The sequence below is a fragment of the Phaethon aethereus genome (assembly GCF_964289735.1).
Source record: "Phaethon aethereus genome assembly, chromosome: 6".
NCBI lineage: Eukaryota > Metazoa > Chordata > Aves > Phaethontiformes > Phaethontidae > Phaethon > Phaethon aethereus.
Window position 1 is genome coordinate 32,707,401 of NC_138580.1, and position 14,929 is coordinate 32,722,329.

Consider the following 14,929-nt stretch of genomic DNA (forward strand, 5'->3'; position numbering starts at 1 on the left):
GATAAAATCTACTGTATATTTGGGCACTTACCTCTTCTTTAATCTTACTATTGACTCCTCATTTTATCTTACTCCCTCCTTCTGCTTCTTGATATGCAAAGTGCTCATCATATACATATCTCCTGAACAAATGATTAAAAAACTTATCCTTCTTTCCTACTTGCACCATATCTGATCATAAGTACTACCACGTTCAGATAATACTGTCCATTTGTGCTAGTTCATTGAACCATTTTTCTCACTTTTTAATTTAAATTATGAAAATTTATCACCAATATTCAGTCAAATGACTCAGGACTTCCTACACCCATTTCAAAAAGACTAATTGTGTGTTTTATTCATTGTAAGTGTCAAGGATTTAGAAATCCTTTCTATTTAACAAAGGGGCTTAAAGTATGCAGAGAGGAAAAGAATGGATTTTTGGTTGGAAATGTTCATAAATGGACAATGAGAGAGATTAAAGAAACTAAGCAGCTGCAGCTCCTTCAGTTGTCTAGGTTGCAGGAAACAGGCAAATATCAGAGATAAAGTTTTCCTTGGGTATTTACAAAAAGATACAGCAAGTTGAGGGCTTTAGTTCTTCATTTGGAAGTAGTCTCTTGGAAAATGAACAGAGAAACAATGGCATTTGAAAAAGAGATTGAGGGAGGGGCCTCCTTCATTATAAACTTTGAGATTATAGCATTTTAAAGCAGTGCCTAATAGAAATGAAAGGTGCTGACTTTCAGAAGTAAAGATTCAAGATGTGTGTGATAGCTCTGTGTGCATTGACACAACCAAGCTGTGAAATAACTAGAAATTCCTTCATTTAAGTGGCATTCAATAAAATGAGATCTATAGAATCAGGTCATCAGTTAACTGATAAAGAATCTAATAAACAGTAACACTGAAGCCAAGAACATTCAGTTACTGAAACTTGAGTGCTAGATCAAAAGGAATGGCATTATCTATCACTGTGCTGTACAGAAGAGTTGCTGTGCCTTTCACTTTTTATGTGAAAATATTTTCATTACCTATCTAGCTTTAATACCAGTATTTTCATGTGAATGCACTGCAATTTAAAAAAATGCTAGTTAATGGGCCTTATTCCTTTTTGATAGCTGTATTTTTATCACCAGTATAGTTTATCCCTAGCAATACACAACCAGCTCTCTTTCCTGTCTTGTTAGTGATACACAAATTTAAATAAAGGACAGTTATATATTGCATGTATGTTAAAGAGAGTAGGCACAAGAAACAGTGTTGCTTGAGCCACTTTGCCATCAGCAACCGTACATTGAATATGAATGTTTTTCAAAGCAGTTTGAGATGCACTTTTCTCCTACTACTGTTGTATATCAGGTTGCTTCCAGAAGTAGGGGACACCTGACTTCAACTCCCCACTTCAAGGGTACCAGGTATTTTACCTAAAGTTGTATTGCCTATCTTGGAGTTTTCCTCCAGCTGGCTGACTTAATCTCAAAGCTACTGATGCATCTCTTCTTATGGATAAGTGAAGAGCTTATGGCACAACTCAATGGAGTCTTCAGTGCAACCTTTACTCCTCAAGTGTTTCCTTATTCATTCAGTTTTCAAATTAATTTAGCTTGCAAATTTTTAGCTAAACTCCTCAACAGCTGTTATAGATGTCATTCTGAGGTACCTATTTTTCCCATATAGTAATATAAAAACAATGCAGCATTCTGGATTCCAATCTGAAACTAAGTGCCTAGAAGTTGGGGAAGGAGGGAGTCAGGCTCCACGTCCTTAGCAGAACATGAGCTCCATTGTGATTTGATAAATCAAAGTTGCTCAGAATGCAGTTTGTGCAGGTCTGTCTGCATACCTCTGTGCCCAACCCTTACAGGCAAGGCCAAGAGGCTCACCAGCAGAGCTGCAATACCAGTTTCCAGAAAGGCATACTTAGCTGGCACTGTACTTCAGTCTAATAAGAAGTTACCATGCTGCACAACCATTTCTCTTCCCAGTCTGATAACAGCAGTAACAACATAACATCCGGATTATTCATAGGCCATTTACAAGCTAAGGGTTCTGGTGCATTTGACTTAATTTTCTAATTCATGTTTTCCTGTGCTCATTTTCTGCTTTCATATGCAACCTCACTCATAGTTACGATGTAGTACTGTGATGTGATTGTTGTTGCTTATCGTTGTAATATTGAAGACTGACACCATAATTCAGTTCTATCAGTTAGAGGGAGGTAAAGTGCATTTTCAAGTTTCTTCCAGCTCATTCTTTCTCCACTTTCTGCAGAAGAACTTTGGGTTATTATCTTTTAAACACTTAAAAACTACTATAACTTCTGTACTGTAAGAGAAGCTTCTTAAACATGTATTTAAAGTTGTGTGTTTTGGTTTATTTTGTTGTTGCTTTTTTAAGCTTTAAGCATCTCAACTCCATTTCTGTAGATTAAGAAAAAATACATCATGGATTCATGTGTCAAGTTAAGAGATGATTTACTCTTACGATAAGTAATTCACAAATGCTTTAAAAAAATGTTGAAATACGTATGTTTTTAGGATCCTCAGCATCAGGATTTTCCTGCAGGGTGGCAAGACAAGTTGGGGGAGTTCCAAAGGATGCTTATCATTCGCTGCCTGAGACCTGACAAAGTATGTATGAAACTTTCACCTTATTCAGAAAGGTCTGTCCATCTTAGAAACCAAGAATATTTACAAGTATGCATTCCAACTGTGTTGTCTACAACCATTCTACCACAGTCTATCATAAAGGAAAATAGGAATTAATGAGACTTCAGAAGACCAGCAAGTTTGGAATTGTAATGAAAAAAGTTTTTAAAATAGAAGGGTAGGTCTTTAGCTTTTGTTCAGTTTCAGTGTACATACCAAAATCCCAGAGCTCTTCCTCCTTGAGACTGTCTTACAAACCTTGTGACTTTCCTTTTTCAGTATGCCTGCTATTCTTGCTTATGTAACTTTTTCTGATGGATATCACTATCTATGGTAATTTTCATCTGATCTAGGAAGATAATTTGATGGTAAGGAGGAATGTAGATAACATAGGTGCTTAAAGGTAGCAATTATTGCAGAAGCACTGATCCTTTTTATTTTATGGAAAGTGTTTTGAAGTGGAACTGTTCTGATTTGAGTCTGTCTAGCTGTAAGGGTTGAATGTGGCACAAATCACAATTGGTGCTCACAGTTGTGAATCTTTATTCCAAAAAACAGTCAACCTACTAAAAACCAGAATATAGTATTTGCTTAGACATTTTTTGATATATTCACAGGTTAGTGGGACTACTATTAGTCCACACCTAGCCATAATGACAAAGCACATTGTGAAAGATAGGAGTTAGTATAAACAGTTATGACCTCTGATCCAGCGAGCCTGTAAAAGGAATTCTCTATGCTTCCTCACACAACTGTTCGGCTTTATATTAGTACTCAGATAAAAATACAAACGTTTATACTATATAAAGAAGCAACACTTCCAGAGTCAGACTTTATACTTCACTTCTCCTGGATTTTTTTTGACTGGCAGTATGAGCTTTCAGAATGTTGGGCAGGTGGATCATCATGGAGAGGCACTGGCGGCGGTGGCGTATACTGATGCTTGGAGACAAAGTTATCCACAAGACGCTGCCTAGTTGCGCTGACTTCTTCTTCAAAAGAGTTTATTATGCTTCTGCCAGTTTTGCACTTAAAGCAAAGCAAAAGATTGTGCAATTTAACTATTTCAACTACGTTCAAAACTTAGATCCTCAAAAACCCACTGATCTGCCACTAATTCTAGCTTAGAAGTCTGCTTTTGGCCATGGTCAGTAATACTGCTGTCTGAATGTTGCAGAGCAGTTTGGCAGATATTTCATATGCATACTCCCACTTGATTCAGACACTCCCCCACCAGCCTCGCCAGTAGGGCTCAGTTCAGTGACCACTTTTGGGTATGTCTAGTATACTTTTTCTTTTAAAGTAAACTGTGAACCTTCTGTTTAGTTGTATTTTAAATCATATCAGGGGGGAGACTTCAGTTTTATTTTCTTCTCTGTGTGAAGAGGTATGATCTTGCTTCTCAAGATGCATTAGGATATTGGTGCTTCAAGATGGCAACGCACTCTGGATCAGTTTTTATGTATTTGAGTCTGTTGTATAGGGAACTTAAATACTTAACCTTGACAGTCACCAGGTATATTTTCAATATGGAACATTATCAGCAAGGCATAGATCTTATTTGTGCAAACCCGCCAGGAAGTAAGATGCAGAACCTTTACTGTGCCTCATCAGGGAACTTGGTTCACTTGATTCTTACTATCCATAGAATTAGAGGTCCTATCAAAGATCAGCTGATCTTGATTAACTAGTTGAAGCAGCTCAGTTTTGTGTGCTTTTGTATATGTCAACACTCTGGCATGCATGAAATCCCAGAAGTGGGGAGGAGTAAAACTGGATAACTAAAACATTTGAAATGGCCTTTGAAGGTTGAAAGCTTAGACAGACTGATTTACATGTCAAACTCAACATGTGAAGCAATGGTCTGGTCAAATTTTGTCTTTTCACATGTGGTATTCATCCCTCCTGAGAAGGATAGAGCTGCTCACTGTAGAGCTTCCGGGATTGATTGATTATTGCACCCAAGATATTTTTTCTGCTGTAATGAGTTGTTGGAAAAACATTTCTAAAGGAAACAGGTGTTCTTTCAAAAACTAGACAATAGACTACACTGAGAAGTAGCCAATAATACATGTAAGTCATTACTTTAGAGTAAGTCATGTTCTAGCCTTCACAATCACTCCTTACTGATGCTTGGAAATCTTAGAGATGGAAGTTCTTGTTTACATTCTAGCTTTGAATCTTATATTAAGATTATTTGGTTAATACTTACAAGGAAGGTTCTCAGCCGTGTCATCTCCAGCATGTAGTACTCCTCCATTGTCAGGTCATCAAAGTGCTTGGTAAGGGATAAAAAGCCACAGCTGTGACGTTTGGTATGTTCCACCCTGCAACATAAACCCAGAATAAGAACAGGTATTAAAACCAGGAAAATTACAATTCAAGAGATGAAGAAATCTGAACAGACAGATCTTTTCAGTACTTCTACTGTCTATCAGGAGAAAAAAGATCATACCAAAAGCATGCAATAGATTTTAGTGGATCTCAGATAAGAGGTAGTTGTGAGCCAAGAAGATACAAGGGAAGATTTATACTGAGTTTACAATGTTGAGAGAAACTATTTTCTACTTTGTTGAATCGCAGGTGTTCTCTTTGGAGGCAAAATGAAAGAACTGTGAAGAATTGTGCCAGGTATAATTAACAAATTATGAACTATTTCAAGGTTACTGGCTAAGATAAACTTTTGATAGGCTTCAGTTTTGTAAACTGTTACAGAGAAATTTTGTAACAAGTAAAGGGATGTTGTCAAAGACATTTGGAGGAATACTTCAAGAACATTGCTACATCTGTGCTTACCATGGGTCATCATTTGGTTCCCAGCCCTCCAGTTCTATCAAGCAAAAGAAACATTTTGCCACATCTGGTTCATTTGCGTTTGGACAGTGGACAAAGCCCGCCTTTGCCATCTGCAGGTGATAGTGTAGAAGTTTAGAGCCTCATCCAACACAGTGCTCAAGTTCACATCAGTAAGCTGTTTCTGAGAGCTTGCAAATAACGCCTTTCAACACAGTGTCTGTCAGCACAGATCAGGCTGGAAAATACGTTTTAAGTGAGGGCGGCAAGAAGGTAAATAAGCAATTAGTAACGGAAGAACAAATAGGCTACAAGTAGTGAATGGGTTTCTGCAGGCTACTGGAGTAGCTTTCTTCTACCAGGTAATGTTTAGTAGATGCCATGCTACACAGGCATTTCAGTAGCAGTGCGTGAGATCTGCCATAGCCAGGACTTTAAAGAATATTTTCAGAGAAAAAGCACAGCATAGGACCATGGACATAGAGAATCTTTAAATATAAATTAAATGAGTAAAATGCTACATCTTTAACTTCTGTGTTTTTCTGACACTTTAGAATCACATCAGGTCAGAACACTAAAAATTAAGTAAGTTTGTTTCAGTTATCGAACTTCCCACCTTCTCAAATAACTCTTGCAGTATGACTCATCTGAGATCCAACCTGGAATTTTTGTGTGTGTGCCTAAGTAGAAGTCAGGTGGATTTTTTTTAATGCTCAAGTCAAAGCCTGCAGGGACATAAATATTAATTTTCTAAAATTTAAATAATTTCAGTTGCTGAATTTTAAGTAGTGATCACTCTGCTACTTCATCCTTCCTGCTGGATGCGTTTCTTCTCATGCAGGCTTCTTTTTTATAAATGAAAATTTGCAGTCAGAAAGATTACATAATACAAGAAATCAACTTTTGAGTGACAAGAGGGGAAAAAAAAAAGAGAAAACAAGAAAAATAACTTTATTCAATTCTGTAGCTAGGCTAGTGAGCTGAACATGCAGAAGCCAGTCATCCTACTACAGTATTTCTGAGCAGGGAACAGAGGGAAGTTGGAGTATTCAATGTTTCACCTTCTTCAGTCTTGGTGGAGGCTCACAACTCCTCTTGAACAGGAATATACTTAATAGCACATATATTGCTATATATAACAATATCCTTAACTTCAGGACAGCATATAAAAAATAAGGCATAGTCAAAATATCAATTTTCAGACTTACATTCTCCGGAGTGCACTTGCAGTTCTCTATAAAAGGCCAGTTTGTGAAGGTTTTTAAACGGTTCTCATATTCATACATATCCTTAAAATCACTCAAGAGCTTGGAAGCCAAACCAAGCTCTTTCAAGAGTGTCTCCATCTATAAAGCCTGCAATTAGTATAGCCCAGAACCTCCTTCCTGCTCCCAAATTTAAGGCATTATACTAATTGGTGACACATTGCACCTGTAAAGCAGGAGCAGGATAAGTTTTCAAGTAAGTAAAAACACAGGTGAGTTTATGAGCAGCGCAATCAAGAGAAGTTAAGCTACTGGAATATTTTTTCCCTTGTGTCATACTCTGTGTACTCGGTCACACCATATGTTTATTAACTGAAAGCACCTATGCTAATGCTGTATGAAAATTACGAATTTTATAATGGAAACGTCAAAAATGCAAGTTAAAAACTCTAGTTACGAATACAGAAATTAAAAAAAAAATATTCTACTGATTGTGACAAAAGTGGTTGAATTAACATTGCTGTTTGAAACCTTTAGCAATTCTTGAACTTTGTGTTCAGAGATTAAATCTTAGTATCACATTTGCAAATACTGTTGCATTTGTTTAAAGGGGAGGGAGGTGGTTATTGTGAAATATTCTAGGGTGTGTCCAGAGATAGAATGGATGGTGATATTTAAAGTATTATAAGTGTTTGCAGGATCAAAGCATTAAGCTGTCATTTTATAAATTGTCTCTTAATTCTGGTACAGAGCCCAGTTAACTTCTAATAGGAAGTTTAAACACCAGTGTGTACAAAACTGCTGTACATAGCAGTCTTCTAAGCCAAGATCCTAACGTCTTTGAAAGATGTTGCATTATGAGACTGGAAAATTGAAATCATCTCCATAATACAGATGGAGTAAGTGCAGAAAAGAAATCTGGCTTCTGATACCAGCACATTGGTCTGTCCAGATGTGGTGACGGAAATTAGATTAAGGATCACTTGCATAGGACTTCTGATTTCAATCCTCTTAAAGCATCGTCAAGCTTAGAGCCTTTTTTTTTGCATAGATTTACACGTGCTAAATTGTTGATTCCTCTGAGATTGTACTTTTATCTAATTTTATATGCAGGAACACTGTTCTTGAAATTTATATTAAAATGTTTAGAGTGTTAATGCTTGCATAAAAATAGGACACTTTAATTCCTTTTTTTTTTTTTTTTTTTTAGATAATACCAATGGTGCAGGAATTTGTTGTTCACAACCTGGGCCGTCCGTTTATCGAGCCACCTCCATTTGATTTATCAAAAGCATTTTCTGATAGTCATTCTTGTGTTCCACTGATATTTATACTTTCTCCTGGTGCCGACCCCATGGCAGCCCTTCTTAAGTTTGCTGATGATCAGGTATTTTAATATTTCCAGACTTTTTTAATATAGTTGATGCTTGTGTGTGCATGCACATATTTGCATGAAGGAAGGAGCTTTAAGTAAAAGTTGAAATGCCAAAGTAAGCTCAAAAATCTGTTTTCAACTGCCCAAAACAATGTTAAAATTGATCTCATGGTTCTTTTTAACACAAAGCACTAATTAATGCAAGTGGCTTGTTTTTATTAATGAATAATTTGACTATTGCTTATAAGAAATTGTAAGTTAAATATCTTTGTCATATTTTATAATGTTGTGGTGTCACCATCTATTTAACCAATTTGTGTAATCTCAAATGGAAAATGGAAAACTAGAACAAAACCATAATGGTTTAAATGTTCATTGTAAGGAATCTTCTCTGAAATTTTTTTTTTCCTAATAATCATTATGTGTAATATGTAACTTAATTTAAAAACACTGTAGTAATATAGGAGCTTAGGATCTCGGGTGCCATTTACACCTCAGTTCCAATATGGATTTTTCTTGGCTTTCCCTGTCATTATTATGGTATTTAAAACAAAAGATTCCCAACAGCCTAAATCAGTTCTTATGTAGAAGAGTACTGTTAGAGTACTAGAAAGTTGCTATTTTCTGGTAATAGGCATTTCTTGCATTTCCTGACTATTACTCTGTCAGAATTCTGTGCTGCTGAGAATGACAGACATACTTCAAGCTTCCAACCACCAAGCTGCAGATCTATCCTGCATTTTATAGCTGGTTGTCTACATCCTTAAAGAGCATACTGTTTTCAGGAGTATTTCGAAACTCTCAGAATTTTACAGTTCCAGATTAAATGGATGTGTAGTTGGAGCTTTTCACTGGAAGATAGATAAGAGGGTTTAGTCAACTGGAATGAGATGAAAAAAAAGATTTAAACTGTATTCTAAAATATACTCGTACATTAAATGTTTCAAGAATACATACAGATGTGAAGTCTCATACCAGAAGGTTTAGTGCAATATTATTCTTACTTATAATATGCTTTCTATGTCTAGGGATACGGTGGGACAAAGCTTAGTTCTCTGTCACTTGGTCAAGGCCAAGGCCCGATAGCCATGAAAATGATAGAGAAGGCAGTAAAGGAAGGAACATGGATAGTTCTGCAAAACTGCCATCTAGCAAGTTCATGGATGCCAATACTGGAAAGAGTTTGTGAGGTAATGTCCTGGTTTCAGCTGGGATAGAGTTAATTTTCTTCCTAGTAGCTGGTATAGTGCTGTGTTTTGGATTTGGGATGAGAAAATGTGGATAACGTACTGATGTTTTGGGTTGTTGCTAAGCAGTCAAGGGGGGCGGGGGATGAATGGGAAGCTGGGAGGGGACACAGCCAGGACAGGGAAAAATAAGTAGTATGTTTTTCTTACAAATACTTTTGAAGGCATGTCTGATCCATACAAGCAACTGAAAAGCCAGCTTAGCATACTTCATGATGATTCCCATTATATGAGGGTAATTATCACATATTGATTCTGTCTTTATCCTTCTGCCTGCTGGAATAGAAAATGCTCACAAACCTGGTGGGTCTGGCCCATTCCTTGAACGGTAAATCCCAGCTGCTCCAACAGTCTCTTCAGGCCAAGAGCTCTCATCATACATGTGTCTTGCTGCAGAAAAGCAGTATGTTAAGCATCATACATGTGTCTTGCTGCAGAAAAGCAGTATGTTAAGGAATTTTACTCTTGAACAGCTATAGGTTTCCAAAGAGGCACTAGTGTATATTTCTTTCTTTGCCCCCCACCCTTAATAAACTTAACACATTTCTGATGTATACATATGATTACTATAGCCCTTTCCAGAACAGCAGTATGACAGTAAGTGCAGTAAATGGGCAAAGTATACATTCCATTGCTCTTGTGGTACAGAGCCTGCACTTGGTTTTGTTCATATATTCCACAAACGTGAACCGAGAGGACGAATTTTAGTTCAAAATACTGAATCTTTAATAAGAAGACACCAGCTGTAGAAGGGAAGATGTCATTCATAACTGTGGCTTTCACTATAATCACATGTAAGCATCTAAGAAATTGAACTCTAGACTGATATATTTTCCCACTTAAAAAAATGCTTCAGTAATAACACTTGAGGTGTGTATTAATCTATTGTGTCTTCCAATTGCCTGTTTTTACATGTGTTTATTGTAGGAGCTAAACCCTGATACCACACATCCAGATTTCCGAATTTGGCTCACCAGTTACCCATCTGCTACGTTCCCGGTGTCTGTACTTCAGAGTGGAGTGAAGATGACTAATGAAGCACCAAAAGGTTTACGGGCCAATATTATTCGTTCGTACCTGATGGATCCAATATCTGATCCTGACTTTTTCAACAGCTGCAGAAAACCTGTTAGTAATGTTGTATTGTAACTCTGCAAATCAGTTAAAGCAGACCCTGATGACTGTGTATGTATGCTCTGGGGGAAGAAAACCCTGCCGCCCTTAAACAGTTGTCTTCCATGGCAACAAAACTGGTTTTGATTACTGGCAATGGTGAAGTAAATTTAATTTTTATTTTATTGCTCACCTCCTACTCCTTCAATTGAGATTTTGTGATATGGCATTAATAATACAGTTCTCTAGTTTAAAAAAAAAAAAAGGGTAAGACTGGGAAAAATCTTAACCATTCTTCATATCTGTTTGCAAGAATATTTTACATTATTTTTCTATAATTAATGTGGTTCTTCTAAATGAGGTCATATACTTCACTAAATGATCTCAATTGAAAAACAAAAAAACCGAGAAGTGCCTACCTGAAGTTGTTCTTTAAAAGCCTGAAATCTATCTTGAGAGAAAAAAAAAAAAAAGAGAGCAGAAATACAGTATGAACAATGTTTTATAATTCAATGGTGTAAAAAAAAAAAAAAAAGAATTCATAGGTACATGGTCTCATACACATAGTTGTATGTGTCATATATATTAATTACATATACATGGATGTATAGATTTAAAAATAAAATTGCTTTGAGGGTTCATACTGGTTTAAGACTATTTAGAACTGATGCTTATGACAATTTGATCACCTCCTGCTGAAGGCCTTTGTGTGTACCCCTGACTCCTAAACAGAACATTACCGGAGCAGGAGCTGCTGGCTTTTGAGTGACTCAAAGACAGCACTGCTGTGCAGGAGGTGAGGAAAAAATGAAACGGTTTAAACCGGCCATGAATTAATGGTGTTGCATTTGGTTTTAAGGCGGAGTTCAAGACATTGCTGTATGGCCTCTGCTTCTTCCACGCACTGGTGCAAGAAAGGCGGAATTTTGGGCCGTTGGGTTGGAACATTCCGTATGAGTTCAATGAGACTGACCTGCGCATCAGCGTCCAGCAGCTGCACATCTTCCTTGACCAGTACGAGGTACAGCAGCCTCTCACAGTGTCCTTGCTTGCGCTTTTTAGGACTGTTAGTGCATGTACCAATGCAGGCTGAGTGCAGCCACGGCAACAGTTCAGTGAATTAGAAACCAAGGCCTACTTGCAGTAGTGCTAACCACATTCATTTTAAGCTGTTAGCGTACCACAATCAGTACGTAACTAACGTGGGAAACTTTGAAATTACAATTTAGAAGTTCTACCATGCAAAACAGAGCAGTGTTTGTTCCATATAGTTGCCTTATTCGTTGGAATCTTATCCTATCTAGGCAGGAGCTGTGGATTTAGCTCTTGGCGATGTTACTGCGAGCTATAAAATATAGTACTAAAACACTTAATTGCTGACTGTGATTTACTTAATGATAGGGATAATACTAGACCCTGGACTGTTGCAGATTAATAGCAACCTTGATCTATTTGTGTAAATTTGGCAGATGATGTATCCTTCCCGGCTTACAGAGCATTGCGGTGTTTCATAGAAGCGTTTCTGGAATTTGCTAGTAATACCTGACACTTCTTTATGTTCCAGCTTCCTAAGCAGCCCACTATAGCCAGATTCTGTTAAAATTATGGCTGGGGGTGGGAAGGGGATGTTGTTTTCAAACCACTGTCAGCCTGGAGTGTTTTTGGTTATCAGTGTGGTTAATAGATAAATCGTGATTCAGTATGAGAAAGCAACTTCATGAAGGTGTGCGTTTCCTTTTCTGTAGGAAAGTGAATTCTGAGGGTGACGTCCTCCTGTTATATGGCCAAAGCTTATGAGCAAATGTTGTGCCTAGAAGGGAGGGAAGCCTTTTTTTTTTTTCTGAAAGATAATAACTGACTTATATGTGGTACACAAATTTCTTGGTAGTTTTTTCAACTGGTGTATTGCCCACTCTTGCCCTGACTTCCTGTAAATCAATTATCTCTTATCACTCACAATCAGTTCCTTTTTTGCACCTAAGAGGAGTCTAGCTTCTCCTAACTTCAGAACCTTAAGCATGTTTGATTTTATTTTCTAAAAAGAGTAAATAGAATAAAATTTATAAGTACACCTACGGCCCTGTGACATCATACATTTAATTTAGAAGTATGTGTAGCCAAACAAGTAGAGGTAATTTTGGAGAAGTTTTCCATGAACTTTAACTCAGGGAGCTCCTGCTACTATGGAAATTTTTGGTGCTATTATTCTTCAAATGAAGCAATGCTGGGTGACTTGATGGATGATTGTTAAAGTATTTGAAGATCAAGGGATCAATGATACAAGCATGAACTAGCAAAAATAACAGCTTTTAAACTTTCCAGCGAGCATTATGGCTAACTTTTACAAGTAAATTACAATGATACCAATATGGCTGTCCAAAGAAGCGCTAGGCTGCGGTTCAGATCCCTGTCTTGCCTTTTTTTCAGGAGGTGCCATATGATGCTCTGCGCTATATGACTGGAGAATGTAATTATGGTGGTAGAGTCACCGATGACTGGGATCGGCGTACGCTCCGTAGTATTCTAAACATGTTCTTTTCCTCAGAAATCATTACAAATGTAAATTATAAATTTGACCCAAGTGGCCTTTATTTTGCTCCTCCTGAAGGAGATGTAAGTATCGCAGAAAATAGGATTACCAACAGCTTATTTTTTAAAAAAAATAGATCTATCTTTACTGACATTGATATGTGCCTCAGTGCTTATTGCTGTCACTGCTTGCTTTTGTGGCTTAATCTCACATCCTATTAGGACTTGTTTTAGTGACTTCTAAGAAATGGAACTGATGTAAAAAAACCTACCCCAACTACTACCAACTAAATTGTCTTTGCTCTGTGTGAGTCAGCACACTTATGGGACAATAAGGGAGAAACACAGCCTGCTGAAGTTAGAAGCATTATAAAATAGGCATAAGATAATTAGTTGATCATATCTGCGGGAGGGAGAAAGGACATAGTAATCAGCTTAATTTATCACGCAGGAGAGTTATGTCACACATCAACAAAACGCCTTCAGACACTTGGCAAGCAGTGGGCCCAGAAAGGGGCTGCAGCCCCTTGTACTAGTTCTATATATTTTTAAATACTCTTATTTTGTAAGAGAATTTCCAACAGCCATTAAAAATTTTGTCAGAAATTATTTAAGCAAAGCTAATCCTGATTTCAGAGTAAGAGGATGGACCAAAGGAATTTGTGAGGCACAGCCAGCCCCTGTATTTCTTTTTAGATCTTAGTTTACACACTGTATTCATTACACTAGGGAAGTTTGTAGTTGTTTTGAGACACAGCTTGCAGCCTGCCACAGGCTGTTTGGCTGTTTCTGCATCTCCTTTTAAGTCTATTTTTTTTCCTTTTTTCAGTACCAAAGCTATATTGAATATACAAAGACGCTTCCACTGAATCCTTCCCCAGAGATATTTGGAATGAACACAAATGCCGATATTACCAAGGATCAGTCAGAAACGCACCTGTTATTTGATAACATAATTCTTACACAGGTATTTAAAGAGTAAAAGTCACGCACCATCTTACCATAACTTTCTACTCTATCTCCACATTAGTATGTTCAAATTTTTTTTCAGTTTTTACTGTACCTTATTGTGTTGTGTCTCCATTCTGGTGAAATTACTGTTCCACTCAAGAATCTTTCAAAGCTGTTTTATAGTTTTGTATTCTTCCCAACTGTCTTCCTAAGGAAACACAGCTTCTGTGATCATAAGAGTCAGTTTGCATATCTTCTACTCCCCCCAGCTTTTAATGATTTTCAATTTCTTGGCCAGTTTCAGTCCAGTTTGTAAGCCAGGTACAGTCTAGGGATACTATAGTTCCTGTAAGCTTCATGAGGAAAATGAAGAGCTGAATACAGAGAGCGGGAGGGACAGCGAGACAGAACTGGGCACTGCTCTGTGCCCTTTCACAGCACCTGGCCAGCCAGTGGTGCTGATGGGTACATCAGAGGCAGGGGGAGAAAGATTGGTTTACAGTGGAAGCAAGATTTCAGCAAAAGAAATGAGGACACAAATCTCTAGGAAACCAGATTTTGTTAGTTCTAAGCTAATAACATTGCAATAATTTAGGAAATTCTGAAACAAATTAATTTTAACAACAGTGGAAGACAGTTGGAACTGTAATGATCTTTTAAACAATGCCTTTACAACAACTCTCTTTTCCTGCATTTTAACTGCTCCCTCTCCTAAGACCTCTTTTTCTCAAAATAAATCCAAATTTTTGTCTCTCTAGTCTCGGGCATCTAATGGTGGTGCAAAATCCACTGAAGAAGTTGTTCATGAAGTAACAGGTGACATCCTGAGCAAACTTCCTCCAAATTTTGACATTGAAGCAGCAATGAGAAGATATCCAACCACTTATACTCAGAGCATGAATACTGTGCTTGTCCAAGAGATGGGACGCTTTAACAAGTTATTGCAGACAATACGGAACTCCTGCATTAACATCCAGAAAGCAATAAAGGTGAGCTGAAGAGAACCTTTAGAGGCACGTACCTAGAACCCAGACTCAATCTCTGAGCTATCAATGCAAGTACCTTAGAGAACTGACCTTGACATCT

The 14,929-nt window shown here is 37.4% G+C and overlaps 2 protein-coding genes across 2 annotated transcripts in view; one reads left to right on the top strand and one right to left on the bottom strand.

The window, feature by feature from the left end:
• Nucleotides 1-14,929, top strand: part of DNAH7 (dynein axonemal heavy chain 7) — a gene marked incomplete at both ends in the record, with an annotated part of 125,124 nt that overhangs the window by 104,940 nt on the left and 5,255 nt on the right. Inside the window, 8 exons of the mRNA XM_082001574.1 lie at nucleotides 2,520-2,612; nucleotides 7,839-8,015; nucleotides 9,032-9,193; nucleotides 10,178-10,378; nucleotides 11,223-11,384; nucleotides 12,791-12,976; nucleotides 13,722-13,859; nucleotides 14,602-14,832. Of these exons, the coding sequence (XP_081857700.1) occupies nucleotides 2,520-2,612; nucleotides 7,839-8,015; nucleotides 9,032-9,193; nucleotides 10,178-10,378; nucleotides 11,223-11,384; nucleotides 12,791-12,976; nucleotides 13,722-13,859; nucleotides 14,602-14,832 (1,350 nt within the window). The remainder of the gene's footprint in view (nucleotides 1-2,519; nucleotides 2,613-7,838; nucleotides 8,016-9,031; nucleotides 9,194-10,177; nucleotides 10,379-11,222; nucleotides 11,385-12,790; nucleotides 12,977-13,721; nucleotides 13,860-14,601; nucleotides 14,833-14,929) is intronic.
• Nucleotides 3,471-6,849, bottom strand: LOC309406463 (baculoviral IAP repeat-containing protein 5.1-like; the record flags this gene model as incomplete). Its single annotated transcript, XM_082001651.1, is given in 6 exon segments — nucleotides 3,471-3,659; nucleotides 4,843-4,957; nucleotides 5,427-5,536; nucleotides 6,632-6,769; nucleotides 6,771-6,830; nucleotides 6,832-6,849. Coding segments are annotated over 6 exon segments (630 nt in total).